Source organism: Hyposmocoma kahamanoa, unplaced genomic scaffold (genome assembly GCF_003589595.1).
Source record: "Hyposmocoma kahamanoa isolate Upper Pololo Valley unplaced genomic scaffold, ASM358959v1 99541, whole genome shotgun sequence".
NCBI lineage: Eukaryota > Metazoa > Arthropoda > Insecta > Lepidoptera > Cosmopterigidae > Hyposmocoma > Hyposmocoma kahamanoa.
In genome coordinates this window covers 2,380-22,713 of record NW_020655940.1, presented here as the reverse complement: position 1 = coordinate 22,713, position 20,334 = coordinate 2,380, and the positions used below count along the sequence as shown (strand labels likewise).

The window sequence follows — 20,334 nt, the reverse complement described above, 5'->3', positions numbered from 1 at the left end:
GTATTAGTGTTTTTCACATAATATTGAATACTAAACACCCCCTTAAAGTTTGTACAGTGCGTGCCCTAACACACTGTATATTTCATGTCAGGTGTGTTAATGTGAAGTAAGAGAGTCAATAAAAGATTGTTTGGACTATACAAGAGTTTCTATTCCACAGTGCGAAGTCCCCAATCAGGATCGAGAAAAGTGTGTTGAAAAGTTGCCCGGAAGAACTTACGAAAAATAGTGACACATAGAGCGAGAAATAAAAATAAACTAGCTATAATTATTAATACAAAGATCGAACACTCAGAAAAAATTCCTTCGCTCCGGCCGGACCGACGTCTTCTAGCATAGTGTGCCAGATGCTATACCAACTAAGTCACGGAACGAACCAGCGGACCTCACGAATTTTTCTGTGTTTTGTTGTCGACTTTTTAGCCGTAGCGCCATCTGTGAGAAATCTTAAGTATATCGTCACCCAGTTAGATACCTTTTCAGCTACCAGCCCTGGCTAGAGATGTCGCTATTCATTGTATTTAAATTTTTATTGAATTGATATTCATAATTTTTTTATTTGAAATTACTCCACTAGTTTGTTATAATTATTAATATAAAGATACATTTAGAAAAAATTCCTTCGATCCGGATTCAAACCGACGTCTTCTAGCATACCGTGCCAGACGCTATACCAACTAAGCCACGGAACCTCACGAAGATCTTTGTATTAATAATTATAACAAACTAGTGGAGTAATTTCACATAAAAAATAATTGAATATCAATTCAATAAAAATTTAATAAAACTAGTTGTTCTTGACAGTCGACTTCATAAAATCTAAAATTAATTTAAGAGGCAATGTATATTCTATAATAAGATTCTGACTGATATTCAAAATTTGCCGTTTAAAACTATTGTGAAACCAAATTTTTTTACTAAAGGTTTTTTTACACAGATTCCGTGTACTTGTTGGATGACAAAAATCCGTGGTAGTGACCCGTTTAATCCTTGCGTTAGGTAGTTTCGATCTTAAATGTTTAAATTAAATATTGTAATGATAAATGTATGTACAAAGAGCAACCCCTAGAGTTTCTTGCTCATTCTTCTCAGCGGGATCTGCCTTACTAATGAGCAGTAGAGTTTAATCAGTATGACGATTACAAGTGTAATTTGCTTACCTACGAAATAAACATTTGACTTTGAAACTTACCAATCTTATACTTGTGCGTGGGCGTCGGTTCGTCGTCGTCGTCATCATCGGAGTGAGTGGGGAGCGGCGTGTCCCCCCGCGAGATGAAGATGTTGCCCGGCTTCACGTCCATGTGGACCAGGTGCAGGGAGTGAATGTAACTATGGGAGGATGCAAGCTGGTTAAATTTTTTGTTATTGTCATAAAATGACGGGATGAACAAGTGCGCCTGCTGGTAAGCGACTTTGAAACGTAAAGATCTGAGGGGCATTGACACTGCGCCTGTCACCTTAAAACATATATATAGTTGACATGTACCATATGCCTGCAGTTTCACCAGCACCTTTACTCTTCAAAACCGAAATGCAGTAATGTTAGTGTAATTACTGCTTGGCGGTAGAAATAGGTAAAGTGGTAAAAGTTACAAAGAGCTCTACTGCTATTAAAAAATAGGTTGTTGGAGAAAAGTGTGACCATAATAATTCAGCTAGGAATTTGAAATGAGCAAGTAAATTTCTGAATCCATAGCATTGACTTAGAAATAAATGGACGACGGGTCTAATATAAAAACCACGAAAAAAATGTCTCAAGTCAACCTATTTAAACATAGTGACATGTAAAGGAATATGAAAAAGCTAAAACGTTGAATTTAAATTGTAATGTCATCGCGGTACTGTCTAATTTTGCTTGCTTCGCTGTCAGTCGAACAAACGAAGACTAAAGCGTGAATGACGCTCTGTAATTCGATTTTAACGCCCTATAAGTTCGGACACTTTTTAGCGCGGACCCGACGTCCATATAATTGTAAGTCAATGATCCATAGCATAATTATTTCTGTATGCTGGTGATTATATTATTGTCTATGATTATTATTGTCTATGAATTGTCCATACTTTCTGTCAAAAAATCGAATGTTCTCGAATACAATCGTCTATTTTTCCCAGCATTTGTTTCTTATATAAAAATTTATTAATATATAATATACGAAAAATAATTGATAAATGTGTCCGATAATAACATCAATTCGCTAGACTCAATATAGGGTGATTTCCCTATCCACTTGCACTAAACTTAGATACGTCTTAAACTAAGGCTTAAATGCACTCTTAACGCAATATGTTATCATTATCTTATCATTCGTTGAAACTTAGGGCAAATGGACATTAATGTCCATAGTGTATCGAAATTAACCCCGCGGATTAGCTAGAATACCAGAACGTGTTTTCTAAAACACTTGTTGTCCTACCGGAAATCGACCCCCTAATGAAGCTTTCATAGTGCCAACGAGATCGTCAAAATGTTTAAATTTAGAAAAAAGAAACGTACAATGTAGAGTAACATTAGCCCCGGTAACATTAGCACTCAATGGAAAAAAAAAACCTATTTAACAAAAGGTATGCGCAGAAAATATACCAATAAAAGGTATCATAAAAGTCTACAATAAAAAAATATACCATTAAAATGTATCACGAAAATATCTACCAATAAAAGGGATCACAAAAAATCTATCAATAAAAGGTAACGCAAAAAAATCTACCAATAAAAGATAATTAAAAAAATCTACCATAAAAAGGTATCACAAAAAAATCTACCAATAATGGGGCACAAAATTTGTGCCCCATTATTAAACACGTTTAAATTAATACATTAACCGACTGGAGCACAAAAGTCAAATTCATTTATTGCTTCATTAATCTGTAACTTAAATTCTAGTGGCGTCTTTATCTAATTTATCATTCTCTTCACATCATCCAACAATATAAACAACACAAAAAATATAGAATTATATACAAAAAAAATTAATTTTTCGACTTATGTGTTTTAGTCCGCCGACCCTAGAAATATTCTCATGTAACCATCGTCAATGCATGTAACTAAAAAGTTATGGCCACTTAAGTGTTTCGTAAAGGCCTGAGATATTGTTATCAATGTACCTAACATCTGTTAATTAACTGCAGTCCCGCAACCACTGCCTACACCTAAATAATGGACTTGACTGTGTAAGTAAAGCGAACTTACGCTAGTCCATCAGAGATATGTGCCAGTAGTATTAAAAGTTCACTCTCGGGCAGGGGTCCTTTTTCGATGACCTGCTGCAGCGAGCCGCCTTCGCAGTACTCGTTCTGGATGATCATGTGGTCATCTTCCGCCCACGCCGAATAGTACCTGGAAATTAATTCCATTTGTTAAATTTATGTGATGTATTATAGTTCAGCATTTTGATCCAATCCTTACAATTTGTAGATAGGCCAGGGAAATCTTCACATGCTCAACGCCAGTCTATCTCGTAAAGACTATGGCCGATAGTCTGACCCGCTTAATGGATGTTTGCGTACAAGAACCACATTACTTTTAAATTATGCAGTTATAAACCACTTTTTATTTTATGTCAAGAAAAATATTAAAAATCTACGGGGTTAACACGTAAGGGTGACACTTCTTATTTTCCTTCCTTACCTGACAACATGTGGATGTTTTCCCAGCGCCGCGTGCGCATAGACCTCGGTCAAAGCTGCTCTCTCCGCCACCGACCCAGCCACAGGCTTCAGCGAGCGCTTCAGCGCGTACACGCACCCGTCAAGCTTGTTTACACATTTCGCCACCCGACCAAACTCACCCCTACCGATTACCCCGAGTTCGATGAACTCGACGTTGTAGCGAGATATGTTCGATTCCTGGAAATAGTAATGTATATTCGATACCTCCAATGGACACTACGCTAACTTTATTGTTGGGTCAGTTTTGTGAAAAAAAAGTAACAAAAAACAAAATCCAAAAAAACTACAAATAAAATTAATTTTAAATTTGTATTTTTTGTGTAATTACTCCACTAGATTGCTATAATTATTAATACAAAGGTGGAACACTTAGAAAAAAATTCTGCACACGACTGTACTCACTAACAGGTGGAGCAAGAGGACTTGTAAGTACCCCATGCTTCACCCAGGTGCAGCACAAGGTCCGCAGCCATTCCGTCGACTCGGCCGGGTTCGAACCGACGTCTTCTAGCAAGACGCTATTATTATTGGCATTTTTAGTCATTTTTAGCTTAGTTGGCATAGCGTCTGGTCCAAAGATTAAGTTGGCATAGAGTTCATTGAAGGTATCGATTTGTAACTCCCTTTTAAATAATAATTATGTACCCGCCAACCTAGTGTCAAACTGGAGAGATCCTTGTATAACGACTACTAGTAGTAACTGTACAGACCCATATGAAAGAGTTTTACATAATTGAATAAAATATGTGTTTATTTTATTTATTTATTTATTTTATTTTATTTATTTATTTTAAACACTAAGAATATTACAAAAATATATATACATCACACCCTTAAACCTACATTGGTTTGTCCGGGTGCTGCACGTTCTCCTTAATTACATCTTAATATTACATTCTTATATTTAATAAGCTAACAAAAGATTACAAATCTCAATTAGAAATTACATGTTTTTATTATTATTTATCATTATCTACCTAGATAGGTACAAGTAGTTGGAAAAACAAAACGCTACCGCTAGCAATGTCGCGGTTTGTGTATCCGAAAACGATAAACCGCTTCGAAGAGTATTCAAATTACCAACTGTTTGCTGTGGTTTTTTCTTTGTTATTTGACTTTTTTTACGTATTAATTTTTAGTCAAAAATTAAAGAGACAAAATGAAGAATCAGCAAAGATAAATTATCAGATAATAATGAGATAATTATCAGGTCAATTTTGTTATGATAATTATTAAATTAAATAATTATCGTGTTAATTTGGGTTACCTATCAGTAGACCGAAATGACATTTTCCAGAAATAACGGTTGCTCGAATTTTCATAATCTCAAAAGTAATTTTGAGAGGAAAGTGTTCTTTCTTTAAAACCTAAGTTAACCTAACCTGATCGTGACTTTGCGATAAACATCCAACATATCCTGAAAGAACAACGGTTTCGTTATAATTCGGTTTTCGGTGTAATGAAAATTCGAACAAACGTTTTTTCGGTTTGTGATAGGTTACCGTAATTTGTTATCCTGAAATAGTAATATCGAGTGTGTGATTTTTATAAAGCTTACCCGAAGTCTCTTGGCAGGCTGGTCTGGTGAGGAATCCCATCCTGGCGTTTTGGATAATGCTCTTTTCTTCTTATTCAATGCTTGACCTGTCGAAAAGTATCTCAGTCAGCAACAACGAATGTAAATAATCTTTATCTACACACATATCATAAACTCTCTATAATGTGTTCAAAAACGCAAATTACGACTACTTTATAGGTAAACTGTTTTGTTAGAACAAATTGCTTCATAATAAATCGAATTTCAAATTTCGAACATCTCTGAAATACATAACAATTTGATTGGACCTCAATTCTAATATCAGTCGAGATGAAGTTTTATTCGAAATGAAATGACAATAGCAAACAATTTAGACAATTTCACACGTTACTTGATATTGAACGATATGATAGCTGGGGCCGATTCTAGTTTGTCTAAGAATTAAAAATAAAAACTACGGTTGTGTGACATGCGTGAGAAAAGATTTTATTTGCCGCCATTTCGCCAGTCGTAACATGCGGTTCCTGAACACATCACAGAGAGCTTATAATATGTGTGTAGATAAAGCAGTGTATGTAACTAACTGTACATAATTAGGCAATAAAACACTCATGAGATGTTTTTATGAAACACGCATGTCATATTTCATAAACCCACATTCGTATTGTAATGCCTTTCATTATGTAACAGTCCCATAAACTACTATTGTAACAAAGATCGAATCGATCGATTAATTTGATCTGGCTGGATACGAACCAGCACCATCAGGCAATTCGTGCCAGATGCTCTGCAAATTAAGCCATGGAACGAACCAGCAGACCTTATGATATTTTTCTATGTCTTTGTTGCAGATCTTTGATCAGTTTTTGGTCTTAACGACTTTTTATTCCGTAGCGCCATCTGTGAGAAATTGATTTCTTCACTCAGAGAGCTAACTTTACAGCTACCATCGCTGACTAGAGATGTCGCTTTAAATAATAATTACAACAAACTAGTGGAGTAATTTTACAAAAAAATTTCATATAATAGTTACTACTATCAAACATCATTACACAATCACAGGCAACTCACCGTCAGGTGTGAACGGATTGATGTTAGCTACTGGACGAGTGCGCGAGTCGTCCGAGTCCTCCGTCAACCCCAAAGCACTGTCGTCTTCCATCGGAGGCTTTGGCGGATGGAGATGGTGACTAGAACCAGATGGCATGCCTGGAAAGAATGTTGCATATAAATCAGTGTGACATACAACCCTTATTACACATCACTAACAGACGTTGTCAAGTTCACATAAGAAATAAAGTGATTTCACTGCTTCTGTGGCCGAACGGTTACATGACTGGACTGCCACGCAGAGGTCCCGGGTTCAACCCAAACTCACGAGAGAATAAAACGTAGGCCATACAAATATTTCTCCCCTCCCGGGAACCGAATCTGGGACCTCTGCGTGGTAGTCCGCGGTAGGCATGGTAACCGTTCGACCACCGCGGCAGTTAACAGATTGACTGCATGTATTTATTTATGTTCAGGTTACAAAAAAATCCAAAAATGCGTACCCTACAAACTAAAACCAATAACATATTTATTTATTTACACGTATTCGACGTGTGACGCAACGTGGGTGGCCGAAACGCCGGAACATGACATCCTTTGGCCAAAAGTTCTCCTTCATAAAGGTCGACAGATGTTAAATTAATACGTGAAGTCGTTATCAGAGATCTCAACTGCACGATGTTGATAACGAGTTCACGAATTAACTGCATGCAGTCGAAACCGACTTCACGCAGTCGAGATCGACTTCACGCATTAACTGCATGTTTGCAGTCAATCTGTTAGCAACATAACTGTGGTGAGTTCTTAGAGGAATCTGTCCATCGAGTATATAACCAGAAGTAGAGACGAAATGTCATTTAATTTGTTTGGAAACTATTTTGCCGAATCATTACGGTGAAAACTGCGCTCCGATTGGCCAGCCCGAATTCGAAATAATTGGTGGTTGTCGTCAATTGTTTCACTTCCAAATGACCAGCTTTGCAATAATGGACAAAAATTGAAAAATTACATATTTAATATTTAATTACGGATGTAATGTAATTCCGTGTTTTGCAATTAGATGTTTTGCTGTTTTTCCCACACCACCGAATGGAACAGCCCCCCATTATTAGAGATATTTTCTTTATTACAATAAATACAGAACATTTTTGGAATATACATATGTATGGAGACACAGGTCAGTTGTTGGCGCTGTACTATTTCAGCTTTCTAATTTATGATTTCAGCGCAAACGAGAGTTGATATTTAAAAGTGATATAAGGTCCATTTGCCAGATGAGTTGCTAGGGATGGATTTTCATATCTCTATTTCTGGTTATATACTCGATGAATCTGTCTTATGAATGTGACTATATTTTGACTATGTCAAGTGTAATTTGCATGGTAAAATCTGTATTTACCTGTAGGAGCGTTAAGTTTGGGCGGAAAGAGTCTGGATCTGGCTTGAGGATGAGATGGCGTCGAACATTTCTCCAGAAGCGTCTTCGGCGTATGAGGACTGTCAAACAGCCTGGAAAAAACATCAATAATAAATACATTTTACTGATTCAAATTGGTAATTAAGAGAAATCTTGCATCTGTTCTGAAGGTCGGAGTTCAATACACAAATGCATATAACCTTAAGTAGCAACAGACTTAAATACTTCTTAACCTATTATAGTGTGATAGATTTGAATCAGAGGTCATGAAACAAATATATTTATATATTTGACCTCAAAAGTGAGTGGAAACACATTTGCTTGACAAGTTTTATTGAAATCGGTTACCGGAAAGTGCGCGAAACCGGATTAATAAGGGTTTGCCACCCATAGAGGTGGAATATTTTCTTCAAAATGAAATGGGCCCAATACTGAGGTACCTTCTTTCCAACAACAAAAGAATCATCGAAATCGGTTCACAGATAATGCCGGAATAATCGAGTAACATAAAAAAAACAGTCGAATTGCGAACGTTTTCTTTTGAAGTCGGTTAAAAAATGTTTGTATTTTTATGCAGTGCAACTTAGAGCTTTATATTGGCTTAGACCTGAGGAACCTGCCACTGGATCCATCACCCTGAGACATGAAGTTGATTAATTCCTAGTATGGATTTCAGTCGCTTAAAAAGATATTCTAATACAACAGAGAAAGAGAAAATAAAATAAAAATACAAAAAGCCCTGATAGCGTGAGCTACCGCCTCTCAAGCAGAGGCCGTGGATTCAAATCCGGGCACGTCTCTCGGAATTTATGTGCGAAATTTGATTAAAAAATTTACCATGAGCTTAGTCAAAGAAGGTTCACACCCTCGGAAAAGGTGTTAAGTCCCCAACTCGCAAAGGGGCAGGGCGCACGGCGGACTATGGACTAAGCCTTTGCCCGGGCAGTGAGACGTATAAACGGGTTCATGGTATGATGATCAAAAAAGCCTGGTCTAGTGTGAGACCAGATGTTATTTATTATTACGACGACATTGCTATACGTGTACGACTTCATTATTCCACAAAATCTGCGGATATTTTGGAGTACATATTGGTGAAAGCCAATGCTGCCCTGAGGGTCAAGCAGTTGGAGTCCCGCCACAATGTTATGTAACGTATGTTAGTCTATAAGGTATGTATTTATGGGCCTTTTGTAACCTGAACATAGATAAATAAAAAAGTTTAGGTAGCAGTAGAGCTTCTTAGGAAAGAGTTCGTCCAGGGAAGTACTGCCACCTTTTCTATGTCTACCGCCAAGCAGTAATGTCAGCATTATTGTGTTCCGGTGTTGTAGGGACTTGTCAACTTATGTCTCTGGGTGACGGGCGCAGCGGCAGTGCCTCTCGCATTTTTGGGACTTAAAGCTCTGAGTGGCACTGCAACTGTAATGGACAGACGTGTAGCTTACCATCAGGCGCACGATTTGTTCGTCCCGTCACTTATAAAAAAAAATAATAAGAAATACAAAATTAAAGACGTATTTGAGTTTGGGTAACCAAAGTGCCAGAAGTCTTACATTTCAATTAAATACACATAAATGCGTTTACAATTGAAACGACGCCAAATGTTGAGCAAAATTTGTAATAAAAAAATTCTACAACATAGTTCAATAAATCTTAACAAATAAAGGTGATTACAAATTCTATCATGTTGCACCTTTTCTCAGGTAGAGCCACATTTTTTTTATGTAGTGAGTAGGTGTATTTTTTTCCAAAGGTGTTTTTTGTGTAGCAGCTGCCAGCTGTTTTTGGTCATGTGTTTGTCAATGTCATTGTGTAAGAATAACTGTAGTTTAACTGATTTTAACTGAAATGTTTTATTTAGGTTCAACATGGTACCAACATGTGAGAAGACCCCAGACTATATTGGAAATGCTGTGATAAATTTGACCTGGGTCTAGGAAACAAGAGGCCGAAATGTGAATCTTTTGTTTATGATACCAACTGGCGGAACTAAAAAGTCGTGCGCCTGGTGGTAAGCGACACGCCTGTCCACGACAGTTGCAGTGCTACTTCGAGCGCTAAATCGCAAAGATTTGAGGGGCACTGCCATTGCGCCCGTCACCATGAGACATAAGTTGGCAAGTCACGGGTGCCTGTAATTTCACTAGCACCTTTACCCTGCAAAACCAAAACGCAGTAATGCTCAAATTATTGCTTGGCGGCAGTACTTCCTGAGACGAACTCTTTTACAAGGAGCTCCGTTGCTACGAAAGAGTTTCTCCCCCTTGTCTAAAAATTGTCTATTATATTTTGGTACAGTCAAGAGCATGTCAAGCTTGACAGTTTGGACTTTAGACCGTTCTTATCATAAGCGGCATAGAGTTGGATTTAAATCTTAAGTGTCAAGCTTCCTTGCTCTTGACCCTGTACAATTATAAGTGTGACGCTTGTGAGGAAAAATAAACATGTTACACTGTTGAACACAGGGACCTCTCTAAGAAATAAATGATTCTACCAGTGGTTAGGTCGACAGGTAGAAGGCATTGTCAAAGTCGATGGGACTAGTGCATGAGGACCTATATCAGCAGTGGGTGACGTCAGGTTGTCAATAGTGATAGGGTGGTTTTTTAACTAGGAAATACTTGACTACGTTAATAGTGCACTCAGCACAAAGTTTTGTAATTGAAAGTAAAAATATAATAATTATTAACCTACTTCGAAAAGGAGGAAGTTGTCAATTTAAATGTATTTTTTTTTGTTTATATTACGCAATTACTTCAGTATTTGTGAACCAATTTTGATGATTCTTTTTTGTTGGAACGATGGTACCTCAGCATTGGTCCCATTTAAATGTGAAGAATATAAGGTGGAACCTCTAAGGGTGAGAAAGCAGGGGATGAAACCGGTTTCGCGCAGTTTCCGGTAACTAATTTCAATAAAACCTGGCAAATAGATGTAATTACACGAACTTTTAAGGTTATTTTTTTTTTATTTCTGTTTTATATCGAGTTCTTAGGTTTTCGCGATTGTTACATATAGGAAATGAAACTATTTTTCTGGATTTAAATCAGGCTCTTTACAGGTCCCATGGTCACAGTTGTCAACTGTCAAATTTAAATCCATAAAAATAGTTTAATTTCTGTTTTTATAATTTTTTGGTTTTCTGTTTTAATCATTCGAGGGTTTCTGAGGGAGATAGCATCCACTCAATGTATGTATATCAGTTGAACTTTAACTACCAAAACTTACTCTGCTTATTTGTGTTCAAATCGAAACGTTAATTTTTGTAAAAGAATTACATCCAAATCACGTAAGAGTTATTTTTCAACAACAAAAGATCACAAAAGTTAGTTACAATATTAAAAATAACAATAACTAGTTAAACCAGTAGTTGACCGGAGCCACAGAATGGGTCAGTTGTGAATCATAATGGGATCGGACTTGTTGGGACATGTTTAAATTTGTTGTGGACAAGAATGTTTAGTGTTTTAGGACAAGTTGGTGCTTGTTTTTAGACTTTGAAGATGACGAATATGCTTTAGGCCTTTTTATCAATTTTACTACAGGGATAATTTCGATTGAAGCTTCATTACACAAACCTCTAACAAAGATTATTTTTATTTGATAGCAGCTTCATTTACAACATCATTGTTGAAGAGCAGAACTTGTGCTAGTATTCCAACCTACTACACTCCATGTATGTTCAAGACATAAACCAGAAAACGTTATGGGTAATTAACGCATGGTAAAGATAAAGACTGTGCTACTGCCTTTTTCAGTCCAACATCTGTCTGAAACACTAACTGTCAAATAAGTAATTTTTAACTAAGTCAAAAGACAATGTCAAGTGTGAAGCTTCATTCGTGTCATATGTTTTTCAATTTAGTTGAGTATTCATTATTTGACAGTATAATTGTTTCGGATGGATGTCGGATGGGGAACAGGAGTAGTGATTGGACTGAACAAAAGGGGGCACTATTGAAACGGGACTTAGGGAATTTTAATAATTAAAAAATATATATTATTTCTTTTTAATGCTTGTTTCAAGTAGAATAGATGAAAATAAACATTTTTTTATTCTTATAATTTTTCATATATGGCCGATAATTATCAGGAAAAAGAAAATTGGCAGGAAAAATTTTTATTTACTAGGAGCTCTGCACTTAAACGTATTTTTTTAATCTCGTTTCAATAGTGCCCCCTATATTAGTATGACCGAGTAGATCCCCCGTTCAATTCCCAATTGGTCATAAGCAAGATTTAATGCAGTAATTTTAAATAAAAATAAAACTTAAATTTAGAACACAACAGGAGAGTAATGCTATACAAATTGACTCATCCCTAGAACAAAGATCTATGTGCAAGAGTACTTGTTTTCAGGACATACCACATTTCGTTACTTCTTCGCTGTGGATGTCAGATCAACCGATGTTCAATTTTATATTTCCGAAACGAAATAAGATATATAAATTCTCAAAACATCTTTACATAGGTCTTAGGGTCGTATTCTAGAACTTTACAATTCAGGACTTGAGTATGATGCAAAGCACCAGACATCACACTCAAGTCCTTGCCATTGGGGTCGTATTTCCAGTGCTTGAAATCATACTCAAGTCTGCTTAAATCCTGACTTGACCATTGAGTAGAGTTCTGGAATACGACCCTTAGTTTGAATAACAAAATTATTCTCGAAATGTACTTATTCTCTTTTTGCTAATAATCACATCAGACTTTCTCTCTCTTTCAAAATCTGTGTTGATTCATGAAAAAGAGTTTACAAAAGAACTAAAGCATACTTAATACGCACAGACAACGAACCATATGAAGGTTCATGTTGTCATGTGTTAATTCTGACCAATAAAAAGCTTGGTGTTTTATTCACATTAAAATTTAGCACTTTTTAAATGCAGTTGTGTTATAAAGACAAATAAGTACTGTTTTGCTTTGAGCCACTATTATTGAAAAGCAGCGAATCTATAAAAAATTTAAAAAGAGAACCATAATGGTACTTATTGGCAGGAATGTATTTGTGTGTGTGACTACGTGTGTTGAAGCACACATAGTATAAGATATTTCTACACTAATTTAATAGAATATTATGTATAGTTGATAATTACAAAACTAATAAATATTGTCAGAGTGATAATTTTCATCAAAATGTACACTCCAATACACAACCACGATAGTACAACTTTCACTTCAATGTGAAATTGAATACTTTTATTATTATTATTACATTCATAAACAACTTTCCAGAGACATTACCTTTAATTCCCAAACAGATTAAGATTTCCAATGGAAACACAGTGCTTTCTATAACTTAGCATATGTTACGGTATTTATAATGTTAAGAGACGCGTTTGGAATATAAATTGAAGAGTTTCTAGAATCACTAAATGCAGAGGTTGACTAGGAAATAATCCGACTTACCGCAGAGCACGAACTCGCTTGTAAGGTGGACTGATGGAAACTGGAGCCGTGCAAGCGTCTTTCATCTCATCCTCGTCGTCGAAACCACTAAAATCTAACTTCCGAGGGACAATTGACGCCGGTATAGGGCTTAAATTGTCCGAAAATATGTTGAATGAATCCGACATATCACAGGACGTTTCCACTGACAATTCCGAAGAATTTGTATTATGTTTATAACCATTTTTCATTCTATAGCACTCCGTCATGTTTATTATCACTTTTTATACACTATTTTAACACAGTAAACCTAAAATTTAACGTATATATCACTCACTTTTCACTTTACGCGTACTTTCACAAATTTACAACGATAATGGCGGATGACGCATAGCACCTGTTTACAGGTTCGACCAATCGCAACGCGTTATTTGACCGGTGAATTAAATACTGGAATTGTATTGGCTGACGTTAATTTTTTTAAATAACGATGTTGCAAAAACAGCGTTCATTGGCTGGCTTACAGATACGTTCAATTTTCATTGTCATCGTTTTGATTTATAAATCAAAACGATGTTTTATCTAAATAATTTAAACATATTTTTTTCCACAAATAATATTGGCAACATTGGCAATGAAATTATTTAACCCGCATTTCAAATTGTAAGTATTTCTTTTTTCAAACGAAGCAAACGAACATTTCGGACTCTTCACCTTATAAGAAACTGATACAAGTAATATTACAGACAAATGAATATTTAAAGAATAATTTATATCCAATCTTATTTCTGATTTTATACAGACCATTATAATAACAGACAAAATAATAAATAAATATTGGCAAATTATTAAGTTGTAGTATATGAGCTTAAAATCCGAAATGAACGCATTCATTCATTATTTTCATTCGTCGTTGGATTGGATACATTATTTTTACGCTTTGGTGCACGGTCACCTGAAATAAAAGTAATCACGCTTCAAAAAGATATCTGACAATTAATTTAAGTTTTCATCATTATTGACATCGGTACAAAGACGGCGGTGTCCTATTATCCAATATTTATTTACAAATGTGTGGACGAAATTAATGTATCATGAATGAATGTATCATGCACATCTTTCACTTTTCTGATCCTTACATTAAAAATTGTATCCTTTCTTATCCCAGAACTGCTTTTTCCAGATCTTTTTTTCGATTTTGCCCTTTTAGTGTTTTGCAGTTGCAAATTGATAACAACATTAACCGCGATTTTCGTAAATATTTATTATAGAAAAAAATGTTAATTTTGCTTGTTCTATTATGTACTATATTACTATTGTTTTATTATTACTTTTTATATCTATTATCTCTAAAATTCTCTTACATTTCCATTGAAGAATTACTTGAATCCAAGATCATGAAATAAAAAAAAAACAAAAAGTGCCAACACACCACACTTCCAAGGTAACCACAAAAGAAAAAAATGTAAGAGAAAGTGTGCGTGCCAGTCCCTGTGAGCGAAATTTAAAACTGTTCGTGAGCATGAGCAATGGAGGAAATTAATTGAAGGTATAAACAATTAATTTATGTCGCTATCATAATAGTATTGACTCGTACTTTGTACGGAAATATGTTTCTACATCCATTTTGTATTTTTGTAGGTTAGAAAATTAATTGATAGATCTCAAAAAACCGCTTTAAAAGAGTTCACAGTGCTGTAGATAGTTAAATTGAATCTTATAAACATTAACTATCAACAAAATAGCGTTTGAAAGAAGAAAAAAATAATAATTACGCATTACACGCACTTGATCTGGGTGGATGTTTTAAAAATAGAATAGAAGTCAATTTGCGAAACTAAAAGCGCCTTCAAATTAGATGCGCGCTGCAGTGGTACCACTTTGGCGCTGCAGCCGCGTCACTACCACAAATTAGAAAGATACTTATTTTCATACAAGCGCTATTGCATCGCCACTGTCGCGACACGTGCGCGCCACTTTAACCGACTTAAAAAAAGGAGGTTCTCATTTCGATTGTATTTTTTGCAGTCACTATTATTGAACTAGAGAGAATAGGCATTATTTAGGTATGCGTTTCCCATCGTCGACCTCATCGTCACTTTCCATCAGGTGAGTTGGAGGTCAAATACGCACTTACATTTTTATAAAAAAAAAATAAAAATTACTAAATTGATGCAGACGCGCGGCTGCCGCGCCACTGCACCTACAATCCTCTAATGTGGAAAGGACCTCTCGCCTTTGCTTATACCTTTTACTTGTACACTTATAAGTGCAGGGAAGTATATGTTTAGTAATAAGTTAAATGTATTTTTATTGTATAATTTGTGTAAGACTGTTTGTTCCTCAATAATAAGAAAAATAATTGTGATAACCGTAACATTATTGCGAGGAATAAAATTAATAATTAACAAAGTCACAAATTAATTAATGTGGCAATGGATGCACTTTATAATAAGATTCCAGTTGAAATTTAGAATTTTCCACATATGAGGTTTAACACAGTACACAACTAATTTAGTAAACAAAGTAGAAAACTTTTTAATCTGTGAACTCTTATTGAAATTGTATATGATTTAACTTGACTTTAATACACTAAACGTCAATTCTGTATCTTATTTGTTTCAGAATTTTTCCAGAACATTCTGAAACTTCAAGAATATTCTAGAAGATGCCATGACTATATTTAATCACAGCCAAACAGGCTCCTGTTTGATATTGCTATATTATTAAGCAAAAGCCGGTGATGTAGTATTTCTGTGTAGAAAATTTGGCTATTAAAGACAAAGAAGAAGAATATGTCAAGATCACAGGAATAATAAGGACCGACAATTATGACTAAGACAGATTTTACTGATTTAAATTTTAACCAAGTCCTTGTATATTCCTAAAATCTTTTGTTAAGAAGATTCCAGGTCTATATCCACATTGACTTATAATGGTGGCACTTCACATGGTCATTTGTATTTCGGTATATGATTTATTTGGCAAACAATCACCGTGTGTAGATAGCGTGTGTGACAAAGTATTTGCCTTGTTTGTCTATTTGGCAAATATAACAAACTCTAGCGCACATCAAAGGAGCCAAATAAGCAAATACGCAGTAAACCTATGGTCATACTATGATCATATTCATTATTTTTACTCCTTTGGCTCCATGTATAGACGGTCATATTTGTCAGTGTCTCTATTTTTCGGGGTATGCGCCCTATTTGACTCATGATAAGAGTGGTTGAGTTAAGAAGTGAAAACAATGGTCACTTAAAGGTGAATCTCAAGCCAGATTGTAATAATTTCTTGTTTTACTCTCAACCATGCACAACCATGCGGGGCCGTTTCGCTAGTATATAGTAGATCCTTGTCCCAACAGGCTTCCATGTTACGTTGCTTCTATTCCGTGAATTCAGAGTCTGCGATAGCTAGTGATACAGACTTTCTGTGTAATAAATCCGAATCGTCTTTCACCATACGAAAACTAATATTATAATGTGTAAGTGACTGTTACGTTTTCACACCTAAACCGCTGCACCAATTTTGATGAATTTCGGTATAGAGGTAGATGGGAGCTAGGAGAAGAACGTAGGTTTAAAGATATAGACATAGGCCACTTTTTGCCACAGTAGTAAATCTTAAAGTAGGGGAAATATGGTATGATGATTTGTATGGAGATCCAATAAAACTGAAATTTAGTATAGTACAGTAGGTATATACTCAAAGCAAAGTCGCGGGATCTAGTCCAACATATAACCACACTTTAGTAATTATGGATTACCTCAGCAACTTTGAACTGTGTTAGTCTATGTTTGCGAGGCAAGCTCTTTTTGGAATCGAGTTCTCGAGCCCAGAAGAGTCTTTTTTAAATCTCACTCTCCAATAAAGAGTTATAAACTGGAATCTGTTTTAGCTATAAACCTCAATAAATAACGAATCCTCCAAGTCTTAGGATCGTATTCCAGAACTCTACTCAATATTCAAGTCAGGACTTGAGTATTGCAGTGAGCACTGAAAATCATACTCAAGTCTGCTCAAATCCTGACTTGAGCATTGAGTAAAGTTCCGAAATACGACCCTTAGAGGCCCTGATTGGAATGCTTATAATGTCTGTTGCGAGAAACCATAATACTACAGATATCAGGAAACTTAAAATCAGCGGTGACTTAATAATAATATCTTTTTCTCGTGTCGGCCACGACAACAATTCGATGGTTTTCTCGAACATTGGCCTATCTCAAAAGCGTCTAATTCATCACAGAGATTGCTTAAAACAGCAATCTACCGGTCCAAGTTGATCTAACCAATGAAAAGCTTGGAATCCCAGTCACAATAGAATTTAACAATTTTTGAATAAAACTCAGTAGTAAGTAGAAAAATGGTTAATTTTGGATTGAGCCACTGTTCTTGAAAAGCAGTGAGTTGCTTCGAATTTGCTAAACCTAGCCGATTGACATGTGACATGAAGACAATCTGATTTCAAAGAAAGACGTCGCAATAAAAACACCCTTTTTTCCCAACATGTTTTGCAACATGCTATTCTTTATAAGTGCAGGTGGGTAACTAGGTAAGTTTCCAGGTTGATAACATCGTCGTGACACAAATAACAACATTGGGAGAAGGATATCCCGTGAAGAACATCGTAGAATCAGAACATGTGTTGTTGAAGGATGAAAACTGGTGCACGCTAACGAATACTCGCCTTACTGAAAATCTTTTTGTTCTCGTCACGTCGTGCCAAGTTGTAAACAAGATATCTGCCTACGTTGCGAAGAGTGAGCGATTGGTTCAAGACTTATGAGGCACAAACTTTCAGAGAGACCATATGAGCGTCGATAATCATATAGTACTCTACACTTATATGGTTTCTCTCTAGAATAGAATGGCCCATGCTTTCATCACGTTGTGCCGGAAAAATTGAAGATTGTCAAGAGGTACAAAACTATTCAAGATTTATTAGAGAGATGGTTATGTTGTCGTAATCTAAGACTGCAAGATGTATCCTTTAATATTTGTTATTTAGGCTGGGGAAGCAGTTAAGTTAATTTTCAAACTAGACGTTAAGTTGCGGGCACCAGCCATACTACACCATATTGTTGCATTTTAGTTCTTTAAGTTTTCTTAGATTTTTTTTTGTTTTTTTTTTAGGTCTTTTTTGTTACTGTGTATGTGTATGTGATTGACTTTGTATTATGGCTGACCGGCCAGTGGATTCTTGTTTTTTTTCCTTTAGTTAATTGTCGCTTGTGAAATAAATGGCTAGACTGGTCTATTAAAGAAAGCTGCCTGAAATCTCTGCGTTTCTTTTCAACATGCATACAGTAAATAATACGTAATAAAAAGTTAATAACGATATTAAGCTGGACAGTTCTTATTTTAAGCGGCGTATATGAAATAAGCGAAATGTAAATTCACAACCGAAGCGCCGCCGTTGTACGCGTAAAAGTTTACAATTTTTCCTACAGATTTAACATGCGTTACCTTTGACCTGAATTAGCACATATTATACATATCAAAATTCGAAATTATAGGTATACAAGCGGTGGCGGATTTGCCATCGGGAGGACAATCATGACAAAAAGTTCTCTCAACTCAAATTACTTAAATATTTTAAAGGCTCACGCATATTATGGCGGGCCGTACTGCACCGCATCGTATAACAATGATCTTCCTTAATTACTTTCGTATACATTTTATTTATACAATATAGATATGTCTATCAGTAGGTATACGAGTGCTCTGGCTACTTGGTCTGGGGCCTAGGGCGACTAAGACTGCAAATCCGCCACTGTATACAAGACCTTTAGAAACGTATTTTTATGCTAGTTTCGAAACAGTCAAATAATTCCGTTATGTACTTTACAAGCAAGCTTCTCTCGTGTTGTTCGCTGTGCTCCGATTAAAATCTCATATATAAAGAAGCTTGTCGTGCCCTTTGACCTTGTATGTATTTAAAAGAGAAGGAAAATAATTTGTTTCTATATAATATCATTGGTTTCTATAGTACAAAATCATGATACGTTTCCGGGAGCCGCTTCTGTTCAGTGTTTTCTGATACAGGAAAGGTTCGATCATTGCACACAATGAATAAAAATAATAAATAAAATGTTTATTTCACTAATACAATGAACTTGACGTTAACAGTGCGCAGTGGATGGTACCTCCTATTAAGCTTATCAAGCCTGTGTCAGGAGGTACCGCTCTTCCATAGCTATAAATGCACATTTTACAATTTTAACTTGTACTTAGTGTTTAGTTTTTACATCTCCAAATAATGTGAAAACAAACCAATTTTAATGTTTAAATAAATGTTGTTCAGCTTCTCAATAACAGATGTCGTTATAACTATAGCGCAGAAGAGCCGATCAGTAACGCTACTAGACAATAGATGGCGCGGTAAGTAGTGTCATAATTTAAAATTTAATCGAGTGAGGAATAGTATGGGCCACCCTAATTTGACGAATACGGTTCCAGAGCTTTTATAAAGGTGTTTTAAAAAATGTACATGATTAAAAGTGAATGCATTATAATATTTTTTTTATTAATAATTTTGGCTTGGATACAAGTCCTTTGACCCATGTCTTCGTTTAATTTATGTTTCTGTAAATATGGCCGCCACAAAGAGGATAGGCAATTTGAGGTGGCGTGCTTGGATTGACTCGGGATTACTTAAAACGGGCCGATACGGGTATTTTAGTTCGAGATTCGTATAATTTCGCGTTTTAATCTTCGATTAAGGCACAATAGCACTATCCTATTTCACTTTAAACTAGATTTTACGAAATAATTGAAAGTCAAAATAAAAACGACACTTTTCCCTCCAAAAGGTCCAGAGCGAATCAATTCATTATAATAATCAGTGGTGCTACAGATTAGGCGAATTTATAAACTTATTGGGGATTTAGTGGGGAATGGAGTTTTAAAACAACTTATTTGAGGGTTTGAGTATTTCTACGTGTGGGAAATTGGGGAAATAAGAGAATTCATATTCGCCAATTTTCGGCAGCAAGCAGAATTGTAGAATTTATGGCTTGGGCGAATATATGCTACTTAACACACATAAATTGGCGAATTAACTTCGCAAAAATCTGGCAACACTTAATAGGTAATTGTCGTCAACCGATTATATGTCGCACTTCAGGGTACGTCTCCTTTAAGAAGAGGATTTGGAAGTCCGCTACGTTGGTCCAATGTGGCTTGGGGTTTGTTAAACAGGGAATAAGGTAACAGACTGCTAAAAATAAATTTCTAATTACTCCCGTGAGGTGTTCACTGACAGTTA

General features: G+C 35.7%; 1 protein-coding gene across 1 annotated transcript; it reads right to left on the bottom strand.

Annotated features, from left to right (window-relative positions):
- Window positions 1–1,192: 1,192 nt before the first annotated feature.
- LOC113239107 (wee1-like protein kinase) lies at window positions 1,193–13,333 on the bottom strand (the record flags this gene model as incomplete). The annotated part of the gene is made up of 7 exons (XM_026475971.1): window positions 13,086–13,333; window positions 7,656–7,765; window positions 6,278–6,415; window positions 5,228–5,313; window positions 3,629–3,846; window positions 3,191–3,337; window positions 1,193–1,332 (listed from the first exon to the last, which is right to left on the bottom strand). Coding segments are annotated over exons 1-7 (1,087 nt in total), but the record flags the coding sequence as incomplete, so codon positions are not given.
- Window positions 13,334–20,334: the final 7,001 nt, after the last annotated feature.